General features: G+C 41.2%; 2 protein-coding genes across 2 annotated transcripts; one reads left to right on the forward strand and one right to left on the reverse strand.

Moving 5' to 3' along the window:
- The first annotated feature begins 3,169 nt into the window (after positions 1–3,169).
- On the forward strand, positions 3,170–5,661 carry LOC135528418 (acyl-coenzyme A diphosphatase FITM2-like). Its single transcript, XM_064957490.1, has 2 exons — positions 3,170–3,499; positions 4,093–5,661. The coding sequence occupies exons 1-2, from the start codon at positions 3,273–3,275 to the stop codon at positions 4,655–4,657; spliced, it is 792 nt and encodes a 263-aa protein (XP_064813562.1). The 5' UTR covers positions 3,170–3,272; the 3' UTR covers positions 4,658–5,661.
- On the reverse strand, positions 5,654–25,632 carry LOC135528417 (ganglioside-induced differentiation-associated protein 1-like 1). The gene is made up of 6 exons (XM_064957489.1): positions 25,384–25,632; positions 20,227–20,419; positions 16,298–16,471; positions 12,207–12,301; positions 10,912–11,026; positions 5,654–9,235 (listed from the first exon to the last, which is right to left on the reverse strand). The coding sequence occupies exons 1-6, from the start codon at positions 25,564–25,566 to the stop codon at positions 8,892–8,894; spliced, it is 1,104 nt and encodes a 367-aa protein (XP_064813561.1). The 5' UTR covers positions 25,567–25,632; the 3' UTR covers positions 5,654–8,891.
- Between the last annotated feature and the right edge of the window lie 67 nt (positions 25,633–25,699).

Below are 25,699 nucleotides of genomic sequence, written 5' to 3' on the forward strand. Positions count from 1 at the left end.
CACTGGGGCTCCCTGTTCTCCTCCCTGTTCACCCATGACTGCGTGGCCATGCACGCTTCCAACTCAATCATCAAGTTTGCAGACGACACTACAGTGGTAGGCTTGATTAGCAACAACAACGAGACGGCCCTCGGAGTGTGGTGTCTCGCTCAACGTCAACAAAACAAAGGAGATGATCGTGGACTTCAGGAAACAGCAGAGGGAGCACCCTCCCATCCACATCGACGGAACAGTAGTGGAGAAGGTGAAAAGTTTAAAGTTCTTCGGCGTACACGTCACGGACAAACTGAAATGGTCCACCCCCGCAGACAGCGTGGTGAAGGAGGCACTTCAGGAGGCTGAAGAAATGTGGCTTGTCAACGAAAACACTCACAAACTTTTACAGACGCACAATCGAGAGCATCCTGTCAGGCTGTATCACCGCCTGGTACAGCAACTGTTCCGCCCACAACCGCAAGGCTCTCCAGAGGGTAGTGCGGTCTGCAGAACGCATCACAGAGGGCAAGCTACCTGCCCTCCAGGACACCTACATTACCTGATGTCACAGGAAGGCCAAAAAGATCATCAAGGACAACAACCACCCAAGCCACTGCCTGTTCACCCTGCTATCATCCAGAAAGCGGGGTCAGTACAGGTGTATATAAGCTGGGACCAAGAGACTGAAAAATAGCTTCTATCTCAAGGCTATCATACTGTTAAACAGCCATCACTAACATAGAGAGGCTGCTGTCAATATACAGACTCAAATCTCTTGCCACTATAATAAATGGACTTAATAAAGTTATCACTAGTCACCTTAAATAACGCCACTGAAAAAATATTTACATATCCTACATTACTCTTCTCATATGTATATACTGTTCTATATCATCTACTGCATCTTGCCTAAACCTATCATTAGTCACTTTAAATAACGCCACTTTAATAATGTTTACATATCCTACATTACTCATCTAATATGTACAGTGGGGCAAAAAAGTATTTCGTCAGCCACCAATTGTGCAAGTTCTCCCACTTAAAAATATGAGAGGCCTGTAATTTTCATCATAGGTACACTTCACCTATGACAGACAAAATGTGGGGGAAAAATCCAGAAAATCACATTGTAGGATTTTTAATGAATTTATTTGCAAATTATGGTGGAAAATAAGTATTTGGTCAATAACAAAAGTTTATCTCAATACCTTGTTATATACCCTTTTTTAGGCAATGACAGAGGTCAAACGTTTTCTGTAAGTCTTCACAAGGTTTTCACACACTGTTGCTGGTATTTTGGCCCATTCCTCCATGCAGATCTCCTCTAGAGCAGTGATGTTTTGGGACTGTTGCTGGGCAACACGGACTTTCAACTCCCTCCAAAGATTTTCTATGGGGTTGAGATCTGGAGACTGGCTAGGCCACTCCAGGACCTTGAAATGCTTCTTACGAAGCCACTCAGTCGTTGCCCGGGCGGTGTGTTTGGGATCATTGTCATGCTGAAAGACCCAGCCACGTTTCATCTTCAATGCCCTTGCTGATGGAAGGAGGTTTTCACTCAAAATATCACGATACATGGCCCCATTCATTCTTTCCTTTACACGGATCAGTCGTCCTGGTCCCTTTGCAGAAAAACAGCCCCAAATGATGATGTTTCCACCCCCATGCTTCACAGTAGGTATGGTATTCTTTGGATGCAACTCAGCATTCTTTGTCCTCCAAACACGACAAGTTTTTACCAAAAAGTTATATTTTGGTTTCATCTGACCATATGACATTCTCCCAATCTTCTTCTGGATCATCCTAATGCTCTCTAGCAAACTTCAGACGGGCCTGGACATGTACTGGATTAAGCAGAGGGACACGTCTGGCACTGCAGGATTTGAGTCCCTGGCGGCGTAGTGTGTTACTGATGGTAGGCTTTGTTACTTTGGTCCCAGCTCTCTGTAGGTCATTCACTAGGTCCCCCCGTGTGGTTCTGGGATTTTTGCTCACCGTTCTTGTGATTATTTTGACCCCACGGGGTGAGATCTTGTGTGGAGCCCAGATCGAGGGAGATTATCAGTGGTCTTGTATGTCTTCCATTTCCTAATAATTGCTTCCACAGTTGATTTCTTCAAACCAAGCTGCTTACCTATTGCAGATTCAGTCTTCCCAGCCTGGCCTGGTGCAGGTCTACAATTTTGTTTCTGGTGTCCTTTGACAGCTCTTTGGTCTTGGTCATAGTGGAGTTTGGAGTGTGACTGTTTGAGGTTGTGGACGGGTGTCTTTTTATACGGATAACAAGTTCAAACAGGTGCCATTAATACAGGTAACAAGTGGAGGACAGAGGAACCTCTTAAAGAAGAAGTTACAGGTCTGTGAAAGCCATAAATCTTGCTTGTTTGTAGGTGACCAAATGCTTTTTTTTTTACCATAATTTGCAAATAAATTCATTAAAAATCCTACAATGTGATTTTCTGGATTTTTTTTTCTCATTTTGTCTGTCATAGTTGAAGTGTACCTATGATGAAAATTACAGGCCTCTCTCATCTTTTTAAGTGGGAGAACTTGCACAATTAGTGACTGACTAAATACTTTTTTGCCCCACTGTAAATACTGTGCTATACCATCTACAACATCTTGCCTATGCTGCACAGCCATCACTTATCCATATATTTATATGTACATATTCTTATTCATCCCTTACATTTGTGTGTATAAGGTAGATGTTGTGAATTTGTTACATTCCTTGTTAGATATTACTGCATTGTCGGAACTAGAAGCACAAGCATTTTTCTACCCTCCATGAACATCTAACTATGTGTATGTAACCAATAAAATTTGATTTGAGGGTGGTGTTATTTGTATTTTATATCATTTTGAGATTAGTGAGTGTAGTGTTAGAAGGGTATTTATTTAGTACATTTTTATTTTTCAAGCAAAGTATAAAGGAGTTGTACTGCAGTGCAGTAGGTGGCGGTAATGCAAGAAATTGGATGCCAACTGCCGTTGAACCTCATAGAAGAAGAAGAAGCTTTTGCCCTTGTCTTCGTAACTTTGAAACCGTACTCTAAACATGCGATGTATGAAAAATTACAAAAAAGTAACTTGTTCCCCCTCCCACCATTCTACATTAGTCATTAAACGTCACATGTACCACAATGAAAACAATTAAACGTATTTAATGTCGTTGCTTGCCAATTGCCAAGATATTAATCAAGTGATCTACTCATTCAAATCAATGTATACTTTTGGAGAAATGTCTGAAATGCAGAAACGCAACGCTCATAGAGTTCATTGTCTAGAGAGGGCTGATGTCACGGTGTACCATACCAATCCCCTCAGCCATTATCTTTCCAAGTGGCAACATGGCAGACGTGGATATCATCGTGAACAAGTTTGTGGCACTTTGGAGGATACCGTTTGTCCGTCTTAAATTGCCGTGGACATTCTTGGTTCTTTCCATGGTGGGATCCCTTGTCAAGTCGACACAGCTCGTCCCGGAGACATATTTTAGCAACAGCAGAAATGTTCTCAATATGTAAGTAGAGTCAGCTAACGCTACCGGTTAGCAAACTATAGAAAGCTCGCTAACTGTAGAAAGCTCGCTAGCTTGGTAACGTTAGCTTGCGAAGTGTCAAACCCTTGCTTGCGAGCACAGCCACGACTAGGGCCAAACGCCAGTGTTATTCAGTTAAACAGGCGAGTTAGCTAACTATATCCCCAGTTCGTCTTTTCGTATTTATTTAACGTTACAATACAAGGAGGAGCAACATAGAGGTTAGCTAACAACAACCACTTACCAAAGTCCTCTTACCCCATTCATAAACACTAACGTTAAATAATTTTAGCGATAGCTATAGTATAGTATCTACTGACATGGGGAATTTTGTTAATAGTCCCGATGCCTACACTTAACATTAACAGTAACTGGCTTTTTTTATTTGAAGGGGCATATCAACACAGGTTTAGAAATGATGATTGGATTTTACACGGAGCCAAATGTGGGCGAATGTAATGGGTGAAAACCCTACATACGGCTAGACACTTGTCAGCAAGCAAGTTTGCCTGTGTAGTCTGATTATCAACGGTCTGTGCTACTTCTTACATGACCACTTCCTATATCTCTTTCAGGTATTTTGTCAAAGTGTCCTGGGGCTGGACTTTATTGCTGTTGACCCCATTCATCTTCCTCATATACTACAAAGACAGCTTGACCTTTGCCCTCCGGCGAATGAGCTCATTGGTGGTGGCCACAGCCATTTGGTACACCTTCACCGAGACCTTCTTCTACATTGAAGATGCCACAGGTACATGCCACAGGGATCAAGTCCCTCATAAAGAATTCACCACAAAGTGGAGATGCAGGAATGCTGGGGGTCAATGGGACGGCTATGACATCTCAGGACACTCGTTCATTCTCTCGTACTCCGCACTTATCATTGCTGAAGAAATGGCACCTATGGCTACCATGGAGAGGAATCGGAACATTGTTCTTGATCTGTTATATGTGTCCCTTAATGGAATAGTATTCATCTGGATATGGATGTTTATGTGTACCTCTGTGTATTTTCATAATTTCTGGCAGAACGGTCTCGGGACTGTTTTTGGAATTCTGGCATGGTTTGTCACGTATCGGGTATGGTATCCAAAGCCCTTATCGCCTGGTCTTCCACTTAAGCCCACAAAGCAGAGTTGACTCGCTTAAAATCAGCACTACTTAGTACTAGGCTAAACATCCTACTCTCGCACTCCTGTGTGGCTCTGCAATGTTTGGCACCTTCAAAACATTACATTTAAAAACATTGACATTCTTCTGAGGGTCAGTGTTGACCGTTGTTGCTATTTAAAGTTGTCTTTCCTTCAGAAGGGTAATTTTGGACAGGGGTCCGGGGTTGGTTTGCATGCAGTCCCTACTCCCTATGTGGCCGTAGGCAGCTGGTGTTCTTAAAATGACTCTGAAGTAATCTGAGATCATTGCAGTGCATGGCGTTGACGTCTCGGTCCAGGCCTATCAGCTAGCTAGTCTTCTCAAGAGTTGGGGTCCATACCATTACTTCCTGAATTGGAAAAGGAATTCACCCAAACCTGAAGAAAATAATAATAATTCACCCCACTCTGGTGGTCACGGTGTAATTTTTTGTTTTATGTTTTTGGCTTCAAATGTTTTATTTGTGTGGAAATATTTATTGTAGAGAAATGTATAAAGTAGCTTAATTTGTTTATCAATGGCAAATGTAGTGAACACTACATTTACAACGAGATACTATAAGGCTGATCTGTAAGGTATTTTGAAGGTAAGGTATTGTGGTTTGCCTACAAAATTATTGTAACACAACCCTCCAAATAAAAATGAGATCAGTTCTGGAGCTAGTTGTACAGATTGTCAGATGTCTCAAATGTCCAGCAGCTCCCAATCAACATTGCTTTATTCATAAGGCCGAAATACAGTCAGCCAAAATTGTAGCCTAGCTATTTAATTTTGTTATACAAATCATTAAGGACAACACACAATTCTTTCCAGAACCAAAGGATTCTAATCATATCAATGCTACTATTAGCTATAGGTGCATTTGTTTATTCTCAGCACTACCTAGGGACATGGAATATTGAGTATGATGTACAAGTACATTTTATTGCGAATTTAATTGTATTTTAAGTAGATTGCATGACTGTGCACTCAAATAAACTTCTTAACAATGAGGATATTGTCTGAATTGTTTGTGAGAAAAAAAGATGATAAAAGAATAGAGAAAATACATTAAATTCAATTTAAGTGTTGAAATAAGTTTATATTCTCCAATTTCTATTTTTCAATTTCATAATACATTTTTTTGTTGATGGCAACTGAAGAAATTAAGGCTTATGAACAAACATAGTGCACTCTAAATAAATCCATGTTTATAAAAATAAGAAATACTATTGTGTAATATGCCCACAAATAATGACTAAGAGTACTCAACTTGATGAATTCATTGTCTCGAGAGTTCTGTGAGCCATATGAATTACAGACCTTATTTGCAGGGATTCATTTTTCAGTTGTAAGAAGTAGATACTTATCGGTGACAATGGTGCTTGTTCTAATGAAACATCTACAAGCCTTGACAATGATAGGCTGGTTATGGAAAAGTGATTTCTCAATTGGTCTCTGACATTTCACCCAGACAGTGTTACAGTTTATGTATCAGTGAAAGTCCCAGGAGAAGTCACAATAGTGCAAGAAGAAAAAACAAAATGAAGTGGATTGTAGACACTTGTGTTTAAACTACTGTATGGCTCATAATGAAAGACAATGTATGTATAAGTTGAGTACTAGGCAATCTGTCAAATGTGTTACCTTGCTTACTTTCAACTTTAAAAACAGCTTCAACTTAAAATATTCAGACCTGTGCCATTTTGTTGTTGTTCTTATACAAGTGACTGCTGGAGTCATGTTCTTTCCATTATATAGATCTCCAAAGCTCTCAACATATTGTGAATCATTTTGTTTTTACAGTTCTTCTACACAATTTTTTTTTTGTCACCAACAAACACAAACGTGATGATGAACTGTAACTTCTCAACTTCCAGTTTTCAGACAAACTTGTAGGTCTGGTTTCCCAGACAAAGAATAAACCTAAACCTTGTCCTAAACTAAACAGTTATTTCAATGAAGATTCTCCATTGAGTATGCTATTTAGTCCGGGACTAGGCTTTATCTGTGTCGAGGAAACCGGCCCCAAGTGTGTCTTGACAAGGAGAAGTAATAAAAGTGAAACCATTAGGTAGGGCCAAATCCAAAAATTGCACCCTATTCCTTGCCTAGTGCACTAGTTTTGACCAGATCCATATGGGCCCTTGTCAACATGAGTGCACTACATAGCGAACAGGGTGCAATTTAGGACATAGATATCCCACACAGCTGACACATTGCTAATGAAACATTGGTCATTGTCTTTGGTTCAGAATCCTCTTCCAGGCCCCATCTCAGTAAGTAATCAGCCATGCAGTCTGTTAACAACCACCTGCACAGTTACTCTGTTCACTCAAAGTGAATGAATCTCAAGTCTTTTCTCTTCCTCAAAACACCTTGAAAAGAAAAAGTATATTTCTCAGTTGTTTCCCATGCCTTGACAAGGAGTGGACAGATGTTTAAGCAATTGAAATAGAGCTGAAGATCCAAGATTCCTCAGCTCTTCTCGTTTAATGCTCTCCTGTCTCCTCGATTCCCTCTGACATTTTGAAAAGGAGGGAGGGAGAGGACGTGAGGAAAGACTTTTGAGAAAGAGATTCTGGTTCTGTTGAAAAACAGAACTGGAGCTTCCTATGTTGCGTCTTGTCCTGTGTTTCTTTTTTATCCCGACCTCATTTAAATATAAATAAATCCTTGTAATCATACAATGCAAACCCTGCTAACGTTCCACATTCGTCTGTGTACATGCTAGCACTCCTGAATAGAGGGGAACATTGTATAGTTCAGTCAGACTCCAGAGGGAGGTTTTAGAAGAGGTTTAGGTTTTAGAAGTTTAAGTTAAATGTCTAGTTATACCAGTCATATAACAAAATAAACAAAAAGGTTAGTTAGCTGAACTGGAATCAAAAAAATGTCAGCTATCCATGTGAGTATTTAACTGAACAATGTAGAATTTCATAAGCACTCTATAGGGGCACTGTTAAAGGCCACTAACTGATTCCCCACTCAATATTGCGGAGGGCTCAATTTACCCTTTTAGTATTTCTCCATCATACCTCTGACTTTCAAGGATCAATTTATGATCAGTTCAAAGCTGTGGTGTGAGAAATGAGAATCACCTTTTATTATTGAATGAATGGATGGAGCGCATATGTTTTCATGGTGCTCTAAAGGTAGTGTCTATATTTGGTTGGTTCAGCCGATCCCAAATCATTCCCGAACCATTCCCTCTGGCCCAATGTTTGCATATCTGAAGGGTCTGGGTAGGTATAAGCAGTGTCGTCGTGGAGCTTACAGATCTGCAAACAACAGTTATGGCCAAGGGATAGGGAGCTAATTGGGACTGACTGGACGTCTTGCTATCCTAATGTCTCATCTGGCAGTTTTTGGCAGCACAGGAAGTATCCGAAGTTCAGTATCAGTGTTCATCATGTCAATTGACTGGGTTTTAATAACGGAAACCCCAGGCCAACAGAGGAGTGAAGGGCAATAGGTGAATGCCAAAACAATGATGGAAAATTGTATTAAAGGGGATATTTCTGGATATTACCAATAAGGCCCTTTATCATCTTCCCCAGAGTCAGATGAACTCGTGGATACCATTTTTATGTCGCTGCGTGCAGTTTGAATGAAGTTGCTAACTAGCGTGAGTGCATTTGCTTGCTAGCGTTAGCGCAATGACTGGAAGTCTAATGGTGTCTGTTAGCTTCCAGTCACTGTGCTAATGCTAGTTAGTATTGGCTCGCGAAACTACCTCAAGCTTCCTTTATACTGGACACTTTGACATAAAAATTTTCTCCTCAAGTTTATATGACTCTTGGGGAGAAGATAAAGGACCTCATTGTCAAAATCCAGAAATATCCCTTTAATAAAACGCTAGTACATGCACGTTGTGGATGAGCCCCACTTTGGGTATGGTGATGCAATGTCAAAACATTATGTCTGGCTCTCTCATGTGTTGGGAATATGACCATAATTCAATATAACTGAACCTAAAGCATGTCTCCAAAATGAGCTAATGAGAAAGTAACATGTTGATCGATAGACCAGAAATTAAATAGATGAAGGTATTGAATACCAGAAAAAATTGCTGTTAAGAATTCCTTTGTGTATGGAATGTTTGTATATTCTTTGTTCACCCAGGTAAGTAATAGTGTTCTCTATATAGATTCATATTTTCCTGCTGTCGTAAAACATTACAGAAAAGTTGAAACATCACACAAATACACAGACATTTAACACAAGGAGGTGGGGGCGTTCACTACACATATTTCTTTTTTAAAAACCAATAGGCAAAGTATCCCATCCCTCCCAGAGAGCCCATGAGGAAAGAGGCCCCGAAAAAAGATGGCGGCTTCTTTTTTACCATTCGGAATGCGTTAGGTAGAACTGCTGACAGGAGGGTTGTGTGGATGTCGCCCAAAACCTTGCGGAAAGCGTAGCGTTTTTGCACCCGCTCGAAAAAGGACTGGAGGTTGGGTCGGCTGCCGTCCTCCCAGTATTTCTTTGAGAGTCCCAAGAACTTAAGCCTGTGCAACAAGGCTCCCAGGCAGACATCAGCTAGTGTAAATTCAGGTCCACATAGCCACAACTCACACTTTTGACCTGCCAAAGGGAAAAGAAAACATCATACTGTAGCAGAGTGGTATGAAGTAGCCTTGTCCCAGATATGACCCATATGCAGTAGTGGCCCCAGCCGACTTGTAAGTCGCTTTGGACAAAAGCGTCTGCTAAATGGGATATATTATTATATTATATGTGTGCTGTCTTGTCAATTCTTATATGACCATAGTACAGTGGCAAGAAAGAGTATGTGAACCATTTGGAATTACCTGAATTTCTGCATTTATTGGTCTTCAAATTTGATCCAATCTTCATCTAAGTCACAACAATAGACAAACATAGTTTGAGGTTGTGTCAGCTAAAGACCTATGAAATCTCTGGAACATGCTAACATCTCTGTTGACGAGACTATGATACGTAAAACACTGAACAAGAATTGTGTTCATGGGAGGACACGGAAGAAGCCACTACTGTCCAAAAAAAACCATTGCTCAGGTCTGAAGTTTGCCAAGGTCCACCTGGATGTTCCAAAGCACTACTGACAAAATATTATGTGGACAGTTGAAACTAAAGTTGAGTTGTTTGGAAGGAAGGAACACACAACACTGTGTGTAGAAAAAAAGGCATAGCACACCAACATCAAAACCTCATTGCAACTGTAAAGTATGGTGGAGGGAGCATCATGGTTTGGGTCTGCTTTGCTGCCTCAGGGCCTCGACAGCTTGCTATCATTGACAAAAAAAATAATTCCCAAGTTTATCAAGACATTTTGCAGGAGAATGTTAGGCTATCTGTCTGCCAATTGAAGCTCAACAGAAGTTGGGTGATGCAACAGGACAATGACCCAAACACAGAAGTAAATCAACAACAGACTGGCTTCAACAGAAGAAAATACACCTTCTGGAATGGCCCAGTCAGAGTCCTGACCTCAACCTGATTAAGATGAGGTGGCATGACCTCAAGAGAGCAGTTCACACCAGACATTCCAAGAATATTGGTGAAATTAAATAGTTTTGTAAGGAGGAATGGTCCAAAATTCCTCCTGACTGTTATGCAGGTCTGATCTGCAACTACAGAAAATGTTTGGTTGAGGTTATTGCTGCCAAAGGAGGGTCAACCAGTTATTAAAACCAAGGGTTCACATACTTTTTCCACCCTGCACTGTGAATGTTTACATGGTGTGTTCAATAAAGACATGAAAATGTATAATTGTTTGTGTGTTATTCGTTTAAGCAGACTGTGTTTGTCTATTATGGTGACCTAGATGAAGATCAGATCAAATTTTATGACCAATTTATGCAGAAATCCAGGTATCTTCAAAGGGTTCACATACTTTTTCTTGCCACTGTATTTGTAGTTGGCAAGATAGAACAGATCTGGAACCAGGCTAGGAAAATAAAACAGAATATGTTTGGTAATGTCTGAACTGAAGGACATAAACATAAATAACATGGCAACAGTAAACATGTCGTCCCCCACAAATGGGCCCCACCCCGTGTGACTAACAAATTTCAGTTAATTACTATATCTTCCGTCTTGGGCCAATCAGTGTAATTCTGTAAATACCAGATCGCAATGGCAAGACACATCATTCACCCAAGTTTCGTCAAAATCAGGCCAGCGCTGTCTGAGATATTGCGTCTGACAATCATATGGACAGAGGCAGGTCCACAGTCCCCTCCCCGATTTCATCGAGGGGGACAATAATCTCCCCTTACCTTTATACTCGATTTTCCTCTTTTCTAGCTCGGCTTCCACCTGATCTAGTACCATCGACAACTCGCCAAGGATCTTCTTCAGGTAGCTGACATTGTCGTGGTCCAATATTTTTGCCTGTGAGCACAAGAGTAATCCTATATCACAATACAGTACACGCGCTTCAGCTCTCTGCGGTTCCATTCTGTGAGCTTGTGTGGCCTACCACTTTGCGGCTGAGCCGTTGTTGCTCCTAGACGTTTCCACTTCACAATAACAGCACTTACCGTTGACCGGGGCAGTTTGAGCAGGGCAGAAATTTGACAAACTGACTTGTTGGAAAGATGGCATCCTATGACGGAGCCACGTTAAAAGTCACTGAGGTCTTCAGTAAGGCCATTCTATTGTCAATGTCTGTCTATGGAGAATACATGGTTTATGTTCAATTTTATACACCTGTCAGCAACGGGTGTGGCAGAAATAGCCAAATCCACTCATTTGAAAGGGTGTCCACATACTTTTGTATATATAGTGTATGTGAAACCCATCTCCATCTCTATGCCTATATTCAGTCTCACACCATGGATAGCCTCTCACGGGCCAATACCTCTTGGAAGATCACATGAAACATACATGGACAACATCTGCCGAGACACTGGTCTCAACAGAAGACCTACCAGTTATCATGTGCTATGTCATTGTCTGGCACAAGAAAGTAACTAATCATGTCTGTGTCCCCTTGGAATACAATAACAGAGGAAAATAAACCTATTTGTAGCAGTGGTAACAACAGTGGTAAATAAACATATTTTTATATAAGTACTGACTAAAGATAGGAAGAGCCAAGCCGTTAAAGGGAAACCATTTGTTTTAGCCAGCAGGTTGGCCCTGGCAGTAGCAGCAATTCATGTTGATATATTATGGGTCAACAAATAACTAACATAGAACCTGACACAATCACTTGGGGTAATTGCGCAATATCTATCCTACATCACACTGAAACATTGTCAAAAACAACCATGTTGGAGATGCTCTGTGTAATAGAAATGTACACAACAGCTCATATTGCTTACAGTTGTCAATGTGACCAGTTCATTTGAGTAAGAACAGTATCACCTCATCTTAACAACCTTGTAAGCCATGCTCATTTAAAGAAATTGTTATATGCCTCTAAAACACAGATACACACACACACACACACACATGGTATTTAGAGCGAACGGAAAGGTCAATTGTTTGTATTGTGACAATCATCTGCAATGTTTCTCTCTTTTAAGGCTTCTCCTGTGGTCTGGTGGTACCATGCTGCCAGTCTTACCATGAGTTTTTTCTGCTTGGAGAGGTATGGCTCTGTCAGAGTTGGCTCCTCATGGTCCAGCTTCATCAGCTCAGACGCAGCGTTGGTCAAGTGTCCTGAAGACAGAGAGACAGAGACATCAGTGACTCCTGGATGAAATAGTGAGATAAGAGACAATAGTCAGTGACTACTGGATTAAATACCTCTGATAAACCCTTCTGTCACCACAACTGTCAGTCTAAAACAGTACCAAAGGCAGAGAGTTGATGTTCAATAACAGCAAATGATCAAGTGTATATGTTCCTAGTTGACAAGAGTATAATTCATTAGAAATACACAATTTACAAATCGAGATCCCATTAAATATGCATTTCCCAAGGACAACCCATTTCAGTTATAAAGTGTGAGATATAAGTCAATTACATGTTGTTCATAAAACACATGAATGACTCGGATTAAATATAAACATTGGTGTGCCGCCTCAAACAACAAATAAAGCAAGTTTATTTAAGAGACATCAACACAGGGCATGGGGTTTCCTGGTTAATATATTCCACTGCAGGCTTTTGGCTGGACTAGCCTTGATTTACACAACACGTCCATGAAGTAAGGATTCATGTACTGAGTGCGGACTCAATGACCTAATATCGCATACAGAGAATGAGTGACATTGCTTCAATTCAATTTGATGGATTTTAACGATAAACAAGGTGAAATTGGACAGCGTAATTTGGTTCCTGACAACCTGTTAAACATGAAAATGTTGTGAGGACGCTGAATGGTAATGGATAATTATATCAGTTTCATTTTGTTTTGGGATATTGCGGATCATGAACTCTGTTTATATTCAATATGATATTATTACAACGTGCACGCACGGGCCTTGCATGTATGCATTTTTGTGGTCTACTAATAAACATCTCAAAATAATTTAGTTCATACTACAGTTGAAGTCGGAAGTTTACATACACTTAGGTTGGAGTCATTAAAAACTTGTTTTTCAACCACTCCACAAATTTCTTGTTAAACTTCTTATGGCTGAAGAGGCAGTATTGAGTAGCTTGGATGAACGGTGCCCAGAGGTACCCAGAGTAAACGGCCTGCTCCTCAGTCTCAGTTGCTAATATATGCATAGTATTATTAATATTGGATAGAAAACACTCTGACGTTTCTAAAACTGTTTGAATGTTGTCTGTGAGTATAACAGAACTCATGGCAGGCAAAAACCTGAGAAGAAATCCAAACAGGAAGTGAGAAATCTGAGGTTGGTCGATTTTCAACCCAGGCCCTATTGAATTCACAGTAGGATATGAATTAAGTTGCACTTCCTAGGGCTTCCAACCATCTTTAGAAACTTGAATGAGGCTTCTACTGTGTTGTGGGCCTGAATAAGAGCTGAATGAGTCAGGGGTCCTGTGTGGCTCAGTCGGTAGAGCATGGCGCTTGCAACGCCAAGCGTCGTGGGTTCGATTCCCGGTAGGGCCACCCATATGTAGTGGCCCCAGCCGACTTGTAAGTCGCTTTGGACAAAAGCGTCTGCTAAATGGGATATATTATTATTATTATTAGGTTACTGGCAGAGAGTCATGCGCATTCCACATGATATTGACCTGCGTTCCATTGCTTCTCTAGACACAAAGGAATTCTCCGGTTGGAACTTAATTGAAGATTTATGATAACAACACCCTAAAGATTGATTCTATACTTAGTTTGAAATGTTTCTTCAACCTGTAATGTAACTTTTTTAAGTTTTTGTCCGAAGTTATGCGGGACCTGCACGAGCGTTTGGATATGTGTACCTAACGCGCTACCAAAAGTAGCTACTTGGACATAAATAATGGACATTATCGAACAAATCAAGCATTTATTGTGGAACTAGGATTCCTGGGAGTGCATTCAGATGAAGATCATCAAAAGGTAAGAGAATATTTATAATGTGATTTCTGTTGACTCCAACATGGCGGAAAATTTGATTTATTTTCTGAGCTGCGTCTCAGATTATTGCATGATTTGCCTTTTCCGTAAAGTTTTTTTAAATCTGACACAGCGTTGCATTTAGGAGCGGTATATCTATAATTCCATGTGTATAATTTGTATTACCATCTTCCTTTATGATGAGTATTTCTGTTGAATCGATGTGGCTATGCAAAATCACTGGATGTTTTTGGAACTAGTGAACGTTACGCGCCAATATAAACTGCGATTTTTTTATATAAATAGGAACTTTATCAAACAAAACATACATGTATTGTGTAACATGAAGTCCTATGAGTGTCATCTGATGACGATCATCAAAGGTTAGTGATTAATTTTATCTCTATTTGTGCTTTTTGTGACTCCTTTCTTAGGCTGGAAAAATGGTTTTGAGTGTCTCTTTGGCTTGGACACTGAGCGTATTTGACATCGGACACTGTGGTGGGATTAACAACAATATTACCTTTACAATGGTATAAGATACATGTATGTTTGACGAATTTTAATTTGGCGCCCTGCACTTTCACTGGCTGTTGTCTTATCATCCCGTTAACAGGATTGCAGCCCTAAGAAGTTTTAACAAACTATAGTTTTGGCAAGTCTGTTAGGACATCTACTTTGTGCATGACACAAGTCATTTTTCCAACAATTGTTAATTAACAGACAGATTATTTCATTTATAATTCACTGTATCACAATTCCAGTGGGTCAGAAGTTTACATACACGAAGATGACTGTGCCTTTAAACAGCTTGGAAAATTCCAGAAAATTATGTCATGGCTTTAGAAGTTTCTGATAGGCTAATTGGCATAATTTGAGTCAATTGGAGGTGTACCTGTGGATGTATTTCAAGGCCTACCTTCAAACTCAGTGCCCCTTTGCTTGACATCATGGGAAAATCAAAAGAAATCAGCCAGGATCTCTGAAAAAATAATAATTGTAGACCTCTACAAGTCTGGTTCATCCTTGGGAGGAATTTCCAAATGCCTGAAGGTACCACGATCATCTGTACAAACAATAGTATGCAAGTATAAACACCATGGGACCACGCACCCGTCATACCGCTCAGGAAGGAGACGCATTCTGTCTCCTAGAGATGAAAGTACTTCAGTGCGAAAAGTGCAAATCAATCCCAGAACAACAGTAAAGGACCTTGTGAAGATGCTGGAGGAAACACGTACAAAAGTATCAAATTCCACAGTGAAACAAGTCCTATATCGACATAACCTTAAAAGCCGCTCAGCAAGGAAGAAGCCACTGCTCCAAAACCGCCATAAAAAAAAGCCAGGCTACGGTTTGCAACTGCACATGGGGACAAAGATCCTACTTTTTGGAGAAATGTCCTCTGGCTTGATGAAACAAAAATAGAGCTGTTTGGCCATTGTTATGTTTGGAGGAAAAAGGGGGAGGCTTGCAAGCTGAAGAACACCATCCTAATCTTGAAGCAAGAGGGTGGCAGCATAATGTTGTGGGGGTGCTTTGCTGCAGGAGGGACTGGTGCACTTCACAAAATAGATGGCTTCATGAGGAAGGAAAATTATGTGGATATATTGAAGCAACATCTCAAGACATCAGTCAGGAAGTTAAAGCTTGATCGCAAATGGGTCTTCCAAATGGACAATGACCCCAAGCATACTTCCAAAGCTGTGGCAAAATGGCTTAAGGACAACAAAGTCAAGGTATTGGAGTGGCCATCACAAAGCCCTGACCTCAATCCTATAGAAAATTTGTGTGCAGAACTGAAAAAGCGTGTGCCAGCCAAAATTCACCCAACTTATTTTTGGAAGCTTGTGGAAGGCTACCTGAAACATTTGACCCAAGTTAAACAATTTAAAGGCAATGCTACCAAATACTAATTGAGTGTATGTAAACTTCTGACCCACTGGGAATGTGATGAAAGAAATAAAAGCTCAAATAAATAATTCTCTCTATTATTATTCTGACATTTCACATGCTTAAAATAAAGTGGTGATCCTAACTGACCTAATACAGGGAATTTTTAGGATTAAATGTCAGGATTTGTGAAAAACAGAGTTCAAATGTATTTGGCTAAGGTGTATGTAAACTTCCAACTTCAACTGTATGTGAATATTTTACAATTAATTGTAAAAGGTTACACTGAACTTGACTTGACTTACTACGTATTTCAGCGGTGGCATACTTTGGGATCATGGAGTCGGTGGTGAGCTCTGGGTGCAGTATACAGCCGTGTGTGTAAGCATCCATGGGCAGGCCGTCCAGCAGCTCACGGTACTGCTGCACCCGCTCGTGGAGTGGAGAGTCAGCATCGGGAATTAGCTGGGCCACCGTTTCTAAAAAAAAAAAACAGGTACACACAGACAGAGGTATTTACAGCCAAACATACAGTGCATTCGGAAATATTCAGACCCCTTAACTTTTTTCCACATTTTGTTACATTACAACCTTATTCTAAAATTGATTAAAATATATTTTCCCCTCATCAATCAACACACAATACCCCATAATGACATTTTTGCAAATGTACTTTTTTTACACAAGTATTCAGACCCTTTGCTATGAGACTTGAAATTGAGCTTAAGTGCACCCTGTTTCCATTGATCATCCTTTCTTCAACTTGATTGGAGTCCACCTGTGGTAAATTCAATTGATTGGACATGATTTGGAAAGGCACACACCTGTCTATATAGGGTCCCACAGTTGACAGTGCATGTCAGAGCAGCAAAAACCAAGCCATGAGGTCAAAGAAATTCTCCATAGAGCTCTGAGACAGGATTGTGTCAATGCACAGATCTGGGGAAGGGTACCAAAACATTTCTGCAGCATTGAAGGTCCCTAAGAACACAGTGGCCTCCATCAATCTTAAATTAAGAAGTTTGGAACCACCAAGACTCTTCTTAGATTTGGCCTCCCGGCCAAACTGGGCAATCAGGGGAGAAGGTTCTTGGTCAGGGAGGTGAACAAGAACCCGATGCTCACTCTGACAGAGCTCCAGAGTTCCTCTGTGGAGATGGGAGAATCTTCCAGAAGGACAACCATCTCTGCAGTACTCCACCAATCAGGCCTTTATGGTAGAGTTGCCAGACGGAAGCCACTCCTCAGTAAAAGGCACATGACAGCCCGCTTGGAGTCGCAGACCATGAGAAACAAGATTCTCTGGTCTGATGAAACCAAGATGGAGGAAACCTGGCACCATCCCTACGGTGAAGCATGTTGGTTGCAGCATTATGGTGTTTCGGATGGTTTTCAGTGGCAGGGACCGAGAGACTAGTCAGGATCGAGGGAAAGATGAACGGAGCAAAGTACTGAGAGATCCTTGATGAAAACCTGCTCCAGAGCGCTCAGGACCTCAGACTGGTGTGAAGGTTCACCTTCCAACAGGACAACGACTCTAAGCACACAGCCAAGACAATGCAGGTGTGGCTTTCGGGACAAGTCTCTGAATGTCCTTGAGTGGCCCAGCCAGGGCCTGAACCATATCGATCATCTCTGGAGAGACCTGAAAATAGCTGTGCAGTGACGCTCCCCATCCAACCTGATAGAGCTTGAGAAGAGCTGAGGAGAAGAATGGGAGAAACTCCCCAAATACAGCTGCCCCAAGCTTGTAGCATCATACCCAAGGAGACTCTATATTAGAATAAGTCAAAGGGTCTGAATACTCTCCAAATGCATTGTAGATTTCATTCTAACATATAGGCCTGTAACATAATAGACAACACTGTATACCAACTTCAGCCTTTACTTTATGTGCAACAGTCCACTTACAAAGCCTAACAATGGTGTGTAAGGGGGATTTTACTGTGACGGGGAGTGGGGACACAGGAAGTGCCCGGGGATATTCCAGTCTGTGCTGTTAATCTGGTTGTGTGTCTTTAAGGTGGAGCTGGAGGCCTGGAGCTGCACCCGGCAGACTGCTGACTAATCAGTCCAGGCCCAACAGGTCGACTTGGGCATGGCTGTGGCCGTACGTGGCTTGGCTCTGGAGGTCTGCTGCTGGTGCGCTCTGCTGCAGCGCTAAGCACCCATCCTCAGACAGAACACAAACAGGGGCATGGCCTTGACTTGGACACAGCCACAGCACTGCTGCACCTCGTGCCAACATGATGATGGTGCACAATAAAATGTCGCACTGGAGAGAACCCACTGAACTCACTATGTTTTACTGCCCAGTCACATCTCACTCTGATACATGGCAAGCAAATGGGACACTGCTGACAAAATACCAAAACAAGATTCTCCCTGAGAAAGCATAAGGAGAGCATAAAGAGAGATTAAGGTTCAGCTTGCCTGGCTACCCAGACTCCTTGCTACCCAGACTCCCTGCTCTGCTAAAATGTTACGCCACGCCCACAAACTTTCTTTTCCTCCTCAATGAGTCTGGATATGACCATATGGTGCTTTCAAGACAATTGGGAACTCTGGAAAAAAACGAGGTCAGATCATGACGCCAGTGATCTTCAAGTCGGAAAGTTGGAACTATAGAAAGATACCAGAGTTTCCGACTTGGAATTCTGAATTGGATGACCGTTTTTTTTTAAACAATCCCAGTCTGAGCTAGTTTTTTTCAGAGTTAGCAGTTGTCTTGAACGCATGCGAACACATTCATGGCGTCTGATATGTCCCAGAAAACTAATGGGTTGGGCCAGAGCCAGAACACGTGGTTGAAGCGGTGTTTTCAAAGTACATAATTGGCTTTAATACTGTGATTGGTTAGAGGCGATCCAATTGCTGATGATTTTGTTTTCACCATAAACGACGTCACTCAAACGACATTCAATGATGGCAGATTCACACTAAAGTCTGTAGCGAATGACAGAACAGCGTAAGAACTTAGTGTGAGGCGTCAGGGTAGTGCTTAGCTACCATAAAATAGTAAGTGATATGGCAGTGGATTTCACCTTGCTAGAGGTAGGATTTCAACAATAGGCTAACTTGAGTTGACTTGGCACTAGATTTCCTGTCCTTTACTATGACAGGATTTTCTCTGCTGCTTCATCTACACTTCCTAGGCCAACTCCAGTCCCCTTTGGCAGGGTGCATTAGAAAGTACACAGAATTGGAGACAATATCTGTAAATCAAGCAGCTGGATGACACATCCTCTTTAAAATGAGCATGAGGTCTGGGTCATGTTCAGTAGGGCTAAAAAGTTTCTCAACAAAGTGAAACAGGGAGTTAAACTACTCTGACATATACTATGCTAAATGCTTTGCTACACTGGTCCCTGCTGAACACAAATCTGCTACTCAACAGCCATATGGAACATTAATATAAACTGAAAATAATCCAAATGTAATTAAAGAAAAATAGCTTCATCTGTTTAAAATAAAATAAGAGCTTGAAAGTTACAAATGGACGTTAATGACATGAGAGAAATCATTGGAGCACATCTGTTGTAACTGAAATCTGAAATCAGTATAGTCGCCTTCTATAGCATCAAGCCTCTCTGTCATGGATGGGTGAGTGTGAAGTGTCTCGATCTGAAGTAAGAGGAAGTCCTTCATTCATTGGCCATGGTAAATACTGTATCCCTGCAGGCCTTACTGGAGCCATTCTCTCGGGACATTATATAACGACCCACAACCACCACCGCAAATTACCCAAAGGACCATGATAGGACACGTGATATACTGAGAAAAACATGGCGCACAGAACACAGTCAGTATCTGGGTTGAATTACACTTCCCTGGTGAGAAAATAGCTTAACACGGTTTACGAACATTAAAATAGCAACATTAATGCCTCAAAACGTCTTTGCTATGCAGCCGCCAGCCAGTCATTGACTTAATGACATGGACGATCATTGATCCCTTACCTGCAGTGAACCATAAGATTGGCCAATTAGATGTATCTCTGTTCACAATTCCGTCTGTAAGTATTCAATAACCTGGTGAATACTGTTTATGGTTACTAATAAAGACATGAGTAGCCTGGAAAAGCAGTACATCCCCAAGTTAGTCTCTAGGTAGGCCATCGCTATGACCTGGTTGTATACTGTTTGCTATGCAGTCACTACTGTAACATCATGGGTGAAAAGAGACCCTAAAGTAACCTTAAAGGAAATAGATCAAGTAGTCTGAAAGGCAATACCTCCTCCAAAATGAGCCTCTAGGTACTCTATAATCTGGTTGTAGTCTGAGACGATGGTGTCTCCGTGGATGAAGACGGCCACCTCCTCCCCCAGGTTGAGCCTCATGAACCAGGGCTCCTTGTGCTCGGCTATAGGGAGACTTACGTCTCTCTCTTCACACAGCAGACCCTTCTCATTGATCACCAGACGCACCTGGACGACACACAGAGAAACACTCGAGTTACATCTTCGTCTCATAGCAAAAGGCACAAGTGACACCTACATTTCATCTTCAGAGACACATGTTACACCTTCATCTCTTAGTTCAATTCATTTTTTTGTGGCTTTGTGCAATCAGTACTCTTGATGATCCTTGTTATTACAATCTTATTACAAATATGTGCTAGTGAAGTGAATCTAAGAGGGAAATCCCTTCAGGTCTACAAGGGTTAACATAAAAAAAAATATTTTAAGTTGCATTCGCAATTTAGCTTATTGTTGCTACTTGTACAATGTTTTGTTGGAGAACAATTTTAAAAGGAAACAATTATCTGTTTCTTTCCAACCAACTGCACGCCCTAAAGCAGAGAAGCCTGCTCTACACAAGTACAGACAGGCATGAAACAGGATGTTAAAAGTCCTTAGGAAAAAGTACCATTCATGCATCACTGCCAGATGTAGGCCCCTTTATCTTTTGTGTTCATAATCCCAAGCAAAATAATGATGTGTTGTTGTGCTCAATACGAACTAAAAGGGCTTCTGTGAGGCAGACAGTATCCATTTACAGTGTTTTATTAAAAGTCATGCCAAGCTCCGTAGACGGCTATTGTAGAAAGAATATGAATTACACTGTGGAGGTTGAGGGGGCCATGGGTTTGTTGTACATGGCCAAACAAATTATAACAAAACATCGCAAAGTGTGAGTGTGAGTGCATCAAATTATTAAAAATTTCAAGCCTAGGAATTATTATAACCCCTGTCATGTACAGGGTAACCTTGTCCCCACGCTATTGTGCACAGAGGAAGGAAGACTGGTGCGTGAGACAGAACAGGAAGACCTTGTAGCTTTCTCAACTTACTGCAACAAGTCCCATCACTGATTACCTATGTAACAGCATGAAACTTAAACAGTAGCTGAAGTAGATGACTGTAGAGAGTTATTAGGGTATATACTCAACCAGAACAACGATTCAAAGATTACAAATATTCCTCAATCATATGGTTGCAGCAAATGTACCAATCTATCTCTTCTAACCAGACTATTAATTGCACCTTAACATTACCTCCTCATCATAAACTCACTGACCAGGGCCATACTAGCACAGATAACCTTCTGCAATTCTACACATTTGCCATTGGGCAGAAAAAAATTTTTTTTGCAATTTTAAAGCTAAATTCCTAAATTCGCCCACCTCATTTAAAGCAAATGTCCTGCAATTCTACACATTTTGCCATGGGGCAGAGCATTTATTTTTTGCAATTTTAAAGCTAAATTCCTAAATTCCCAAACCTCCAGAGGGCCCCTCAACTGATGTGTTCAAACCACATTTTATTTGTCACATGCTTCGTAATCAACAGGTGTAAACAAACAGTGAAACGCTCTCTTCCGGGCCCTTACCAACAATGCAGAGAGAGAAAACATTGACATCATAGAAAAATAATAACACAAGGAATAAATACACAATGAGTAACAATAACTTGGCTATATACACAGGGTACCAGTACGGAGTTGATGTGCAGGGGTATGAGGTAATTGAGGTAGATATGTATATATACAGTGCATCGGAAAGTATTCAGACCCTTTGACTTTTTCCACATTTGGTTGGTTACGTTACAGCCTTATTCTAAAATGGATTTTAAATAATCTACACACAATACCCCATAATGACCAAGCAAAAACAGTGTTTTTTACATTTTTGCAAATGTATTGAAAATAAAAAACTTCAATATCACATTTACATACAGTAAGTATTCAGACCCTTTACTCAGTACTCTGAGGTAGCCTAGTGGTTAGAGCGTTGGACTCGTAACCAATCCCCAAGCTGTCGTTCTGCCCCTGAACAAGGCCGTCATTGAAAATAAGAATTGTTCTTAACTGTTCTTGCCTGTCTTGCCTAGTTAAATAAAATAAACACTCTGTTGAAGCACCTTTGGCAGTGATTGCAGCCTTGAGTCAATTGGGTATGACGCTACAAGCTTGGCACACCTGTATTTGGGGAGATTCTCCCATTCTTCTCTGCAGATCCTCTTAAGCTCTGTCAGGTTGGATGGGGAGAGTCACTGCACAGCTATTTTCAGCTTGTGTCTCTCGAGAGATGTTCGATCAGGTTTAATTCCGGGCTCTGGCTCAAGGACATTCAGAGAATTGTTCCAAATCCACTTCTGCACTGTCTTGGCTGTGTGCTTAGGTTCGTTGTCCTGTTGGAAGGTGAACCTTCACCTCAATCTGAGGTCCTGAGCGCTCTAGAGATGGTTTTCAGCATCATACTTTGCTCTATTAATCTCTATCTATATAGTCTCCCACTAGTCTCCCATTCCCTGCCACCACCTGGCACCTGGATGGTGCCAGGTTTCCTCCAGACGTGACGCTTGGCATTCAGGCCAAAGAGTTCAATGTTCGTTTCATCAGACTACAGAATCTTGTTTCTCGTGATCTGAGAGTCCTTTGGGTGCCTTTTGGCAAACTCCAAGCAGGCTGTCATGTTCCTTTTACTGAGGAGTGGCTTCTGTCTAGCCACTCTACCATAAAGGCCTGAATGGTGGAGTGCTGCAGAGTCATGGGGTCTGAATACTTTCCAAATGCACTGTAGTAAAGGGCAATAGGATAGATAATAATCAGCAGCGTCATATGCAGAGGGTCCCCAACCAACGTGCTCATAATATGCTATCTGTCGGTGCCCCGACCTCCAAGAGGCCCTCAACTGATGTGTTCATATGCTATGTAATCGGCACTGTCACTGATAACCACTGACATCTGCGTTGGAACCACCAGAACCATAGATAGCGATAGAGATCTCTATATCTGACCCAGGGAACCACTGACACCTGAGTTGTACTCACTGACATCTGAGTGTTGACTACTGTATAAGATCTAGCAGTAGAGACTTACAGGCTCGGGGGTAATACTGTAGTGACAAAGGTGTAAATCTCCAACCTTCTGCAGCAGTTAAGAATGACAGACAGTGAAGTATTTCTCTTCAATTGCTTCAGATGATGCCGTTACCTTAAGGTATCAAACTCATGCTATATCATTCCTCTTGTGCACAATCGATCATTTACTGTATGCCAGGTGGATCAATGATTAAATTAACTACATTATGAGAGATTGAGATATAGTTTACATACATTGATGATTTTCTAAAGATATCAAGAAAGACAGGTTTGTACGGGTTAATGCAATGACAGAGCAATTTTTTTTGGTCTGTCTCAGCTATATTTCCGGTGACTTGGACATCTGTCTTAGTCCTCCTTAGTTTGACCAAAATACCTATATGGATCATGTGAATTGTGCAAGGACATAAATTGATGTACTTTTTTTATGGCATACTCAAATATAAAACACATTTGCCTGTTTGTTGACCACATACCGTATATTGGTGCTGAGAGGACAGAGGAACCAGGGTATCCTAACATTCCCTGTTCATTATCTCAAATCCAATGCCGCCTAACCATCATTAACAGCAACCTCAAGTTGTACATAGTACACTTTGCCGAATTACAGTTTTAGGCTCGAAACGTTAAGGAATGCAACCTCTCTAAGTGGAACCCTCGACAATGACGTTTAAATGATGTTTACTGTTACTGTTGGGTGACAACAGGACCAGATCAGCAGTAGCTCCCAGAGTGGTTTGGAGCCAATAGCCTAATGGTTTGGAGTGGAGCAAAGCTAGCTGAGCACAATACAAACAGATGTGTAGAGCGGCTGTCTAACCAGGTACATAGCAACACTGGCCCACATGTTGTCTTCATTGCATGATGTTTCTATATGTCATATTGATGCTAAATGTTGATCCTACGTTCACTATATGTGCATTTGGGAAAAAACAAAACATTTATGTCTCTATATTCAAAATGCGTAATATACACTGAGTTTGTAAAACACTAAGGACTCTTTCCATGACATAGACAGACAAGGTGAATCCAGGTGAACGCTATGATCCCTTATTGACGTCACTTGTTAAATCCACTTGAGACAATTGAGACATGGATTGTGTGTGTATGTGCGCCATTCAGAGGGTGAATGGGCAAGACAAAAGATTTAAGTGCCTTTGAACGCGGTATGGTAGTAGTTGCCAGGTGCACTGGTTTGAGTGTGTCAAGAACTGCAACGCTGCTGGGTTTTTCACGCTCAACAGTTTCCTGCGTGTATCAAGAATGGTCCACCACCCAAAAGACATCCAGCTAACTTGACACAACTGTGGGAAGCATTGGAGTCAACATGGGCCAGCATCCCTGTGGAACGCTTTCCACACCTTGTAGAGTCCATGCCAGTTCCTACTGTACACTCTGTGTATGTAAAAAGTTATATCAAGAATATTTAGGCTAGTTAGCTGGCTAACTCTTGATCCTGTAGTATACCCCTCATTAGAGAAAGGTACCTGTATCAGAAAGGCTCACGATGGGCCCTATATACTATTGGAATAAAAATGACCAAGTCTATGAATAGATTTTTGAACAACATATGCACTACATTGAGAGAAAGGCACAGAGAAGGTTGAAATGTTCCATTTTGTTTGTTTTCCACAGAGATACCTCACTTTCAATCAATTATTTACATTGTCATATTTTGGACCACAGGAGGTGTAGCCTGATTTCTCATGAATGAGGCGAAAATTGTCCAAACATAGCATATGCCTTGTTAGAATTAGACACGTCTTCTAATCACCGAATCCATTGGAATATAACAGATATTGATCACCAATAGCCTATCCATCTCGTATAATTCAATGTCGAGGAAAATGTCCACACCTGATGATGCAGAGGTTTCATAACGTCTCGTATGAGAAATATTGCCAAAATGTAAAATAAAAAAAATAACACAAACGTGTAGGCCTACACCATTATATATATAAAACATCTAATATATTGAATTAAAAATACATAGCTAAAGCAGATATGATATGTAAGAGACAGAGCGGGAACACCTCCATTTCATTTTCATGCTGTCGGTGTGTTACCTTTTGAGAGGTGAAAGACTGCGTCCAGTGATACAAAACAAGCTTGTCTTTAGAGAAACTAGGTTTCGACTCTATAGCTGGCTCATCGCTTTTCTCCATATCTGTTATTTCACCGTCTTCATCCATGGCTGAGATTGGCCACCAGCTACAGTTGGTGGGGGTAACATTGTTGGAAGACGCCATGACAGAGGGTTTTGTGAATGTGAGAGAGGACCAAGGGAGGGAGAGAGGAGAGATGGAAGGAGGGAGGGACAGAGAGAAAAGGAGAGAGAACACGAGCGCAAAGGATTTCAGCACCACGAACAGAGCATCATAG

This window comes from Oncorhynchus masou, chromosome 33 (assembly GCF_036934945.1).
Source record: "Oncorhynchus masou masou isolate Uvic2021 chromosome 33, UVic_Omas_1.1, whole genome shotgun sequence".
Classification (NCBI taxonomy): Eukaryota; Metazoa; Chordata; class Actinopteri; order Salmoniformes; family Salmonidae; genus Oncorhynchus; species Oncorhynchus masou.

Bases quoted from the DNA above. Each gene is read 5' to 3' on its own strand.
- LOC135528418 (XM_064957490.1), top strand. From the start codon at position 3,273: ATGTCACGGTGTACCATACCAATCCCCTCAGCCATTATCTTTCCAAGT. The intron at 3,500-4,092 runs GTAAGTAGAGTC...TATCTCTTTCAG, and splicing joins AGCAGAAATGTTCTCAATAT to GTATTTTGTCAAAGTGTCCT.
- LOC135528417 (XM_064957489.1), bottom strand. From the start codon at position 25,566: ATGGCGTCTTCCAACAATGTTACCCCCACCAACTGTAGCTGGTGGCCA. The intron at 11,027-12,206 runs GTAAGACTGGCA...TTGTGCTCACAG, and splicing joins CCAAGCAGAAAAAACTCATG to GCAAAAATATTGGACCACGA. The intron at 9,236-10,911 runs GTAAGGGGAGAT...TCCCTTTGGCAG, and splicing joins GAGGAAAATCGAGTATAAAG to GTCAAAAGTGTGAGTTGTGG.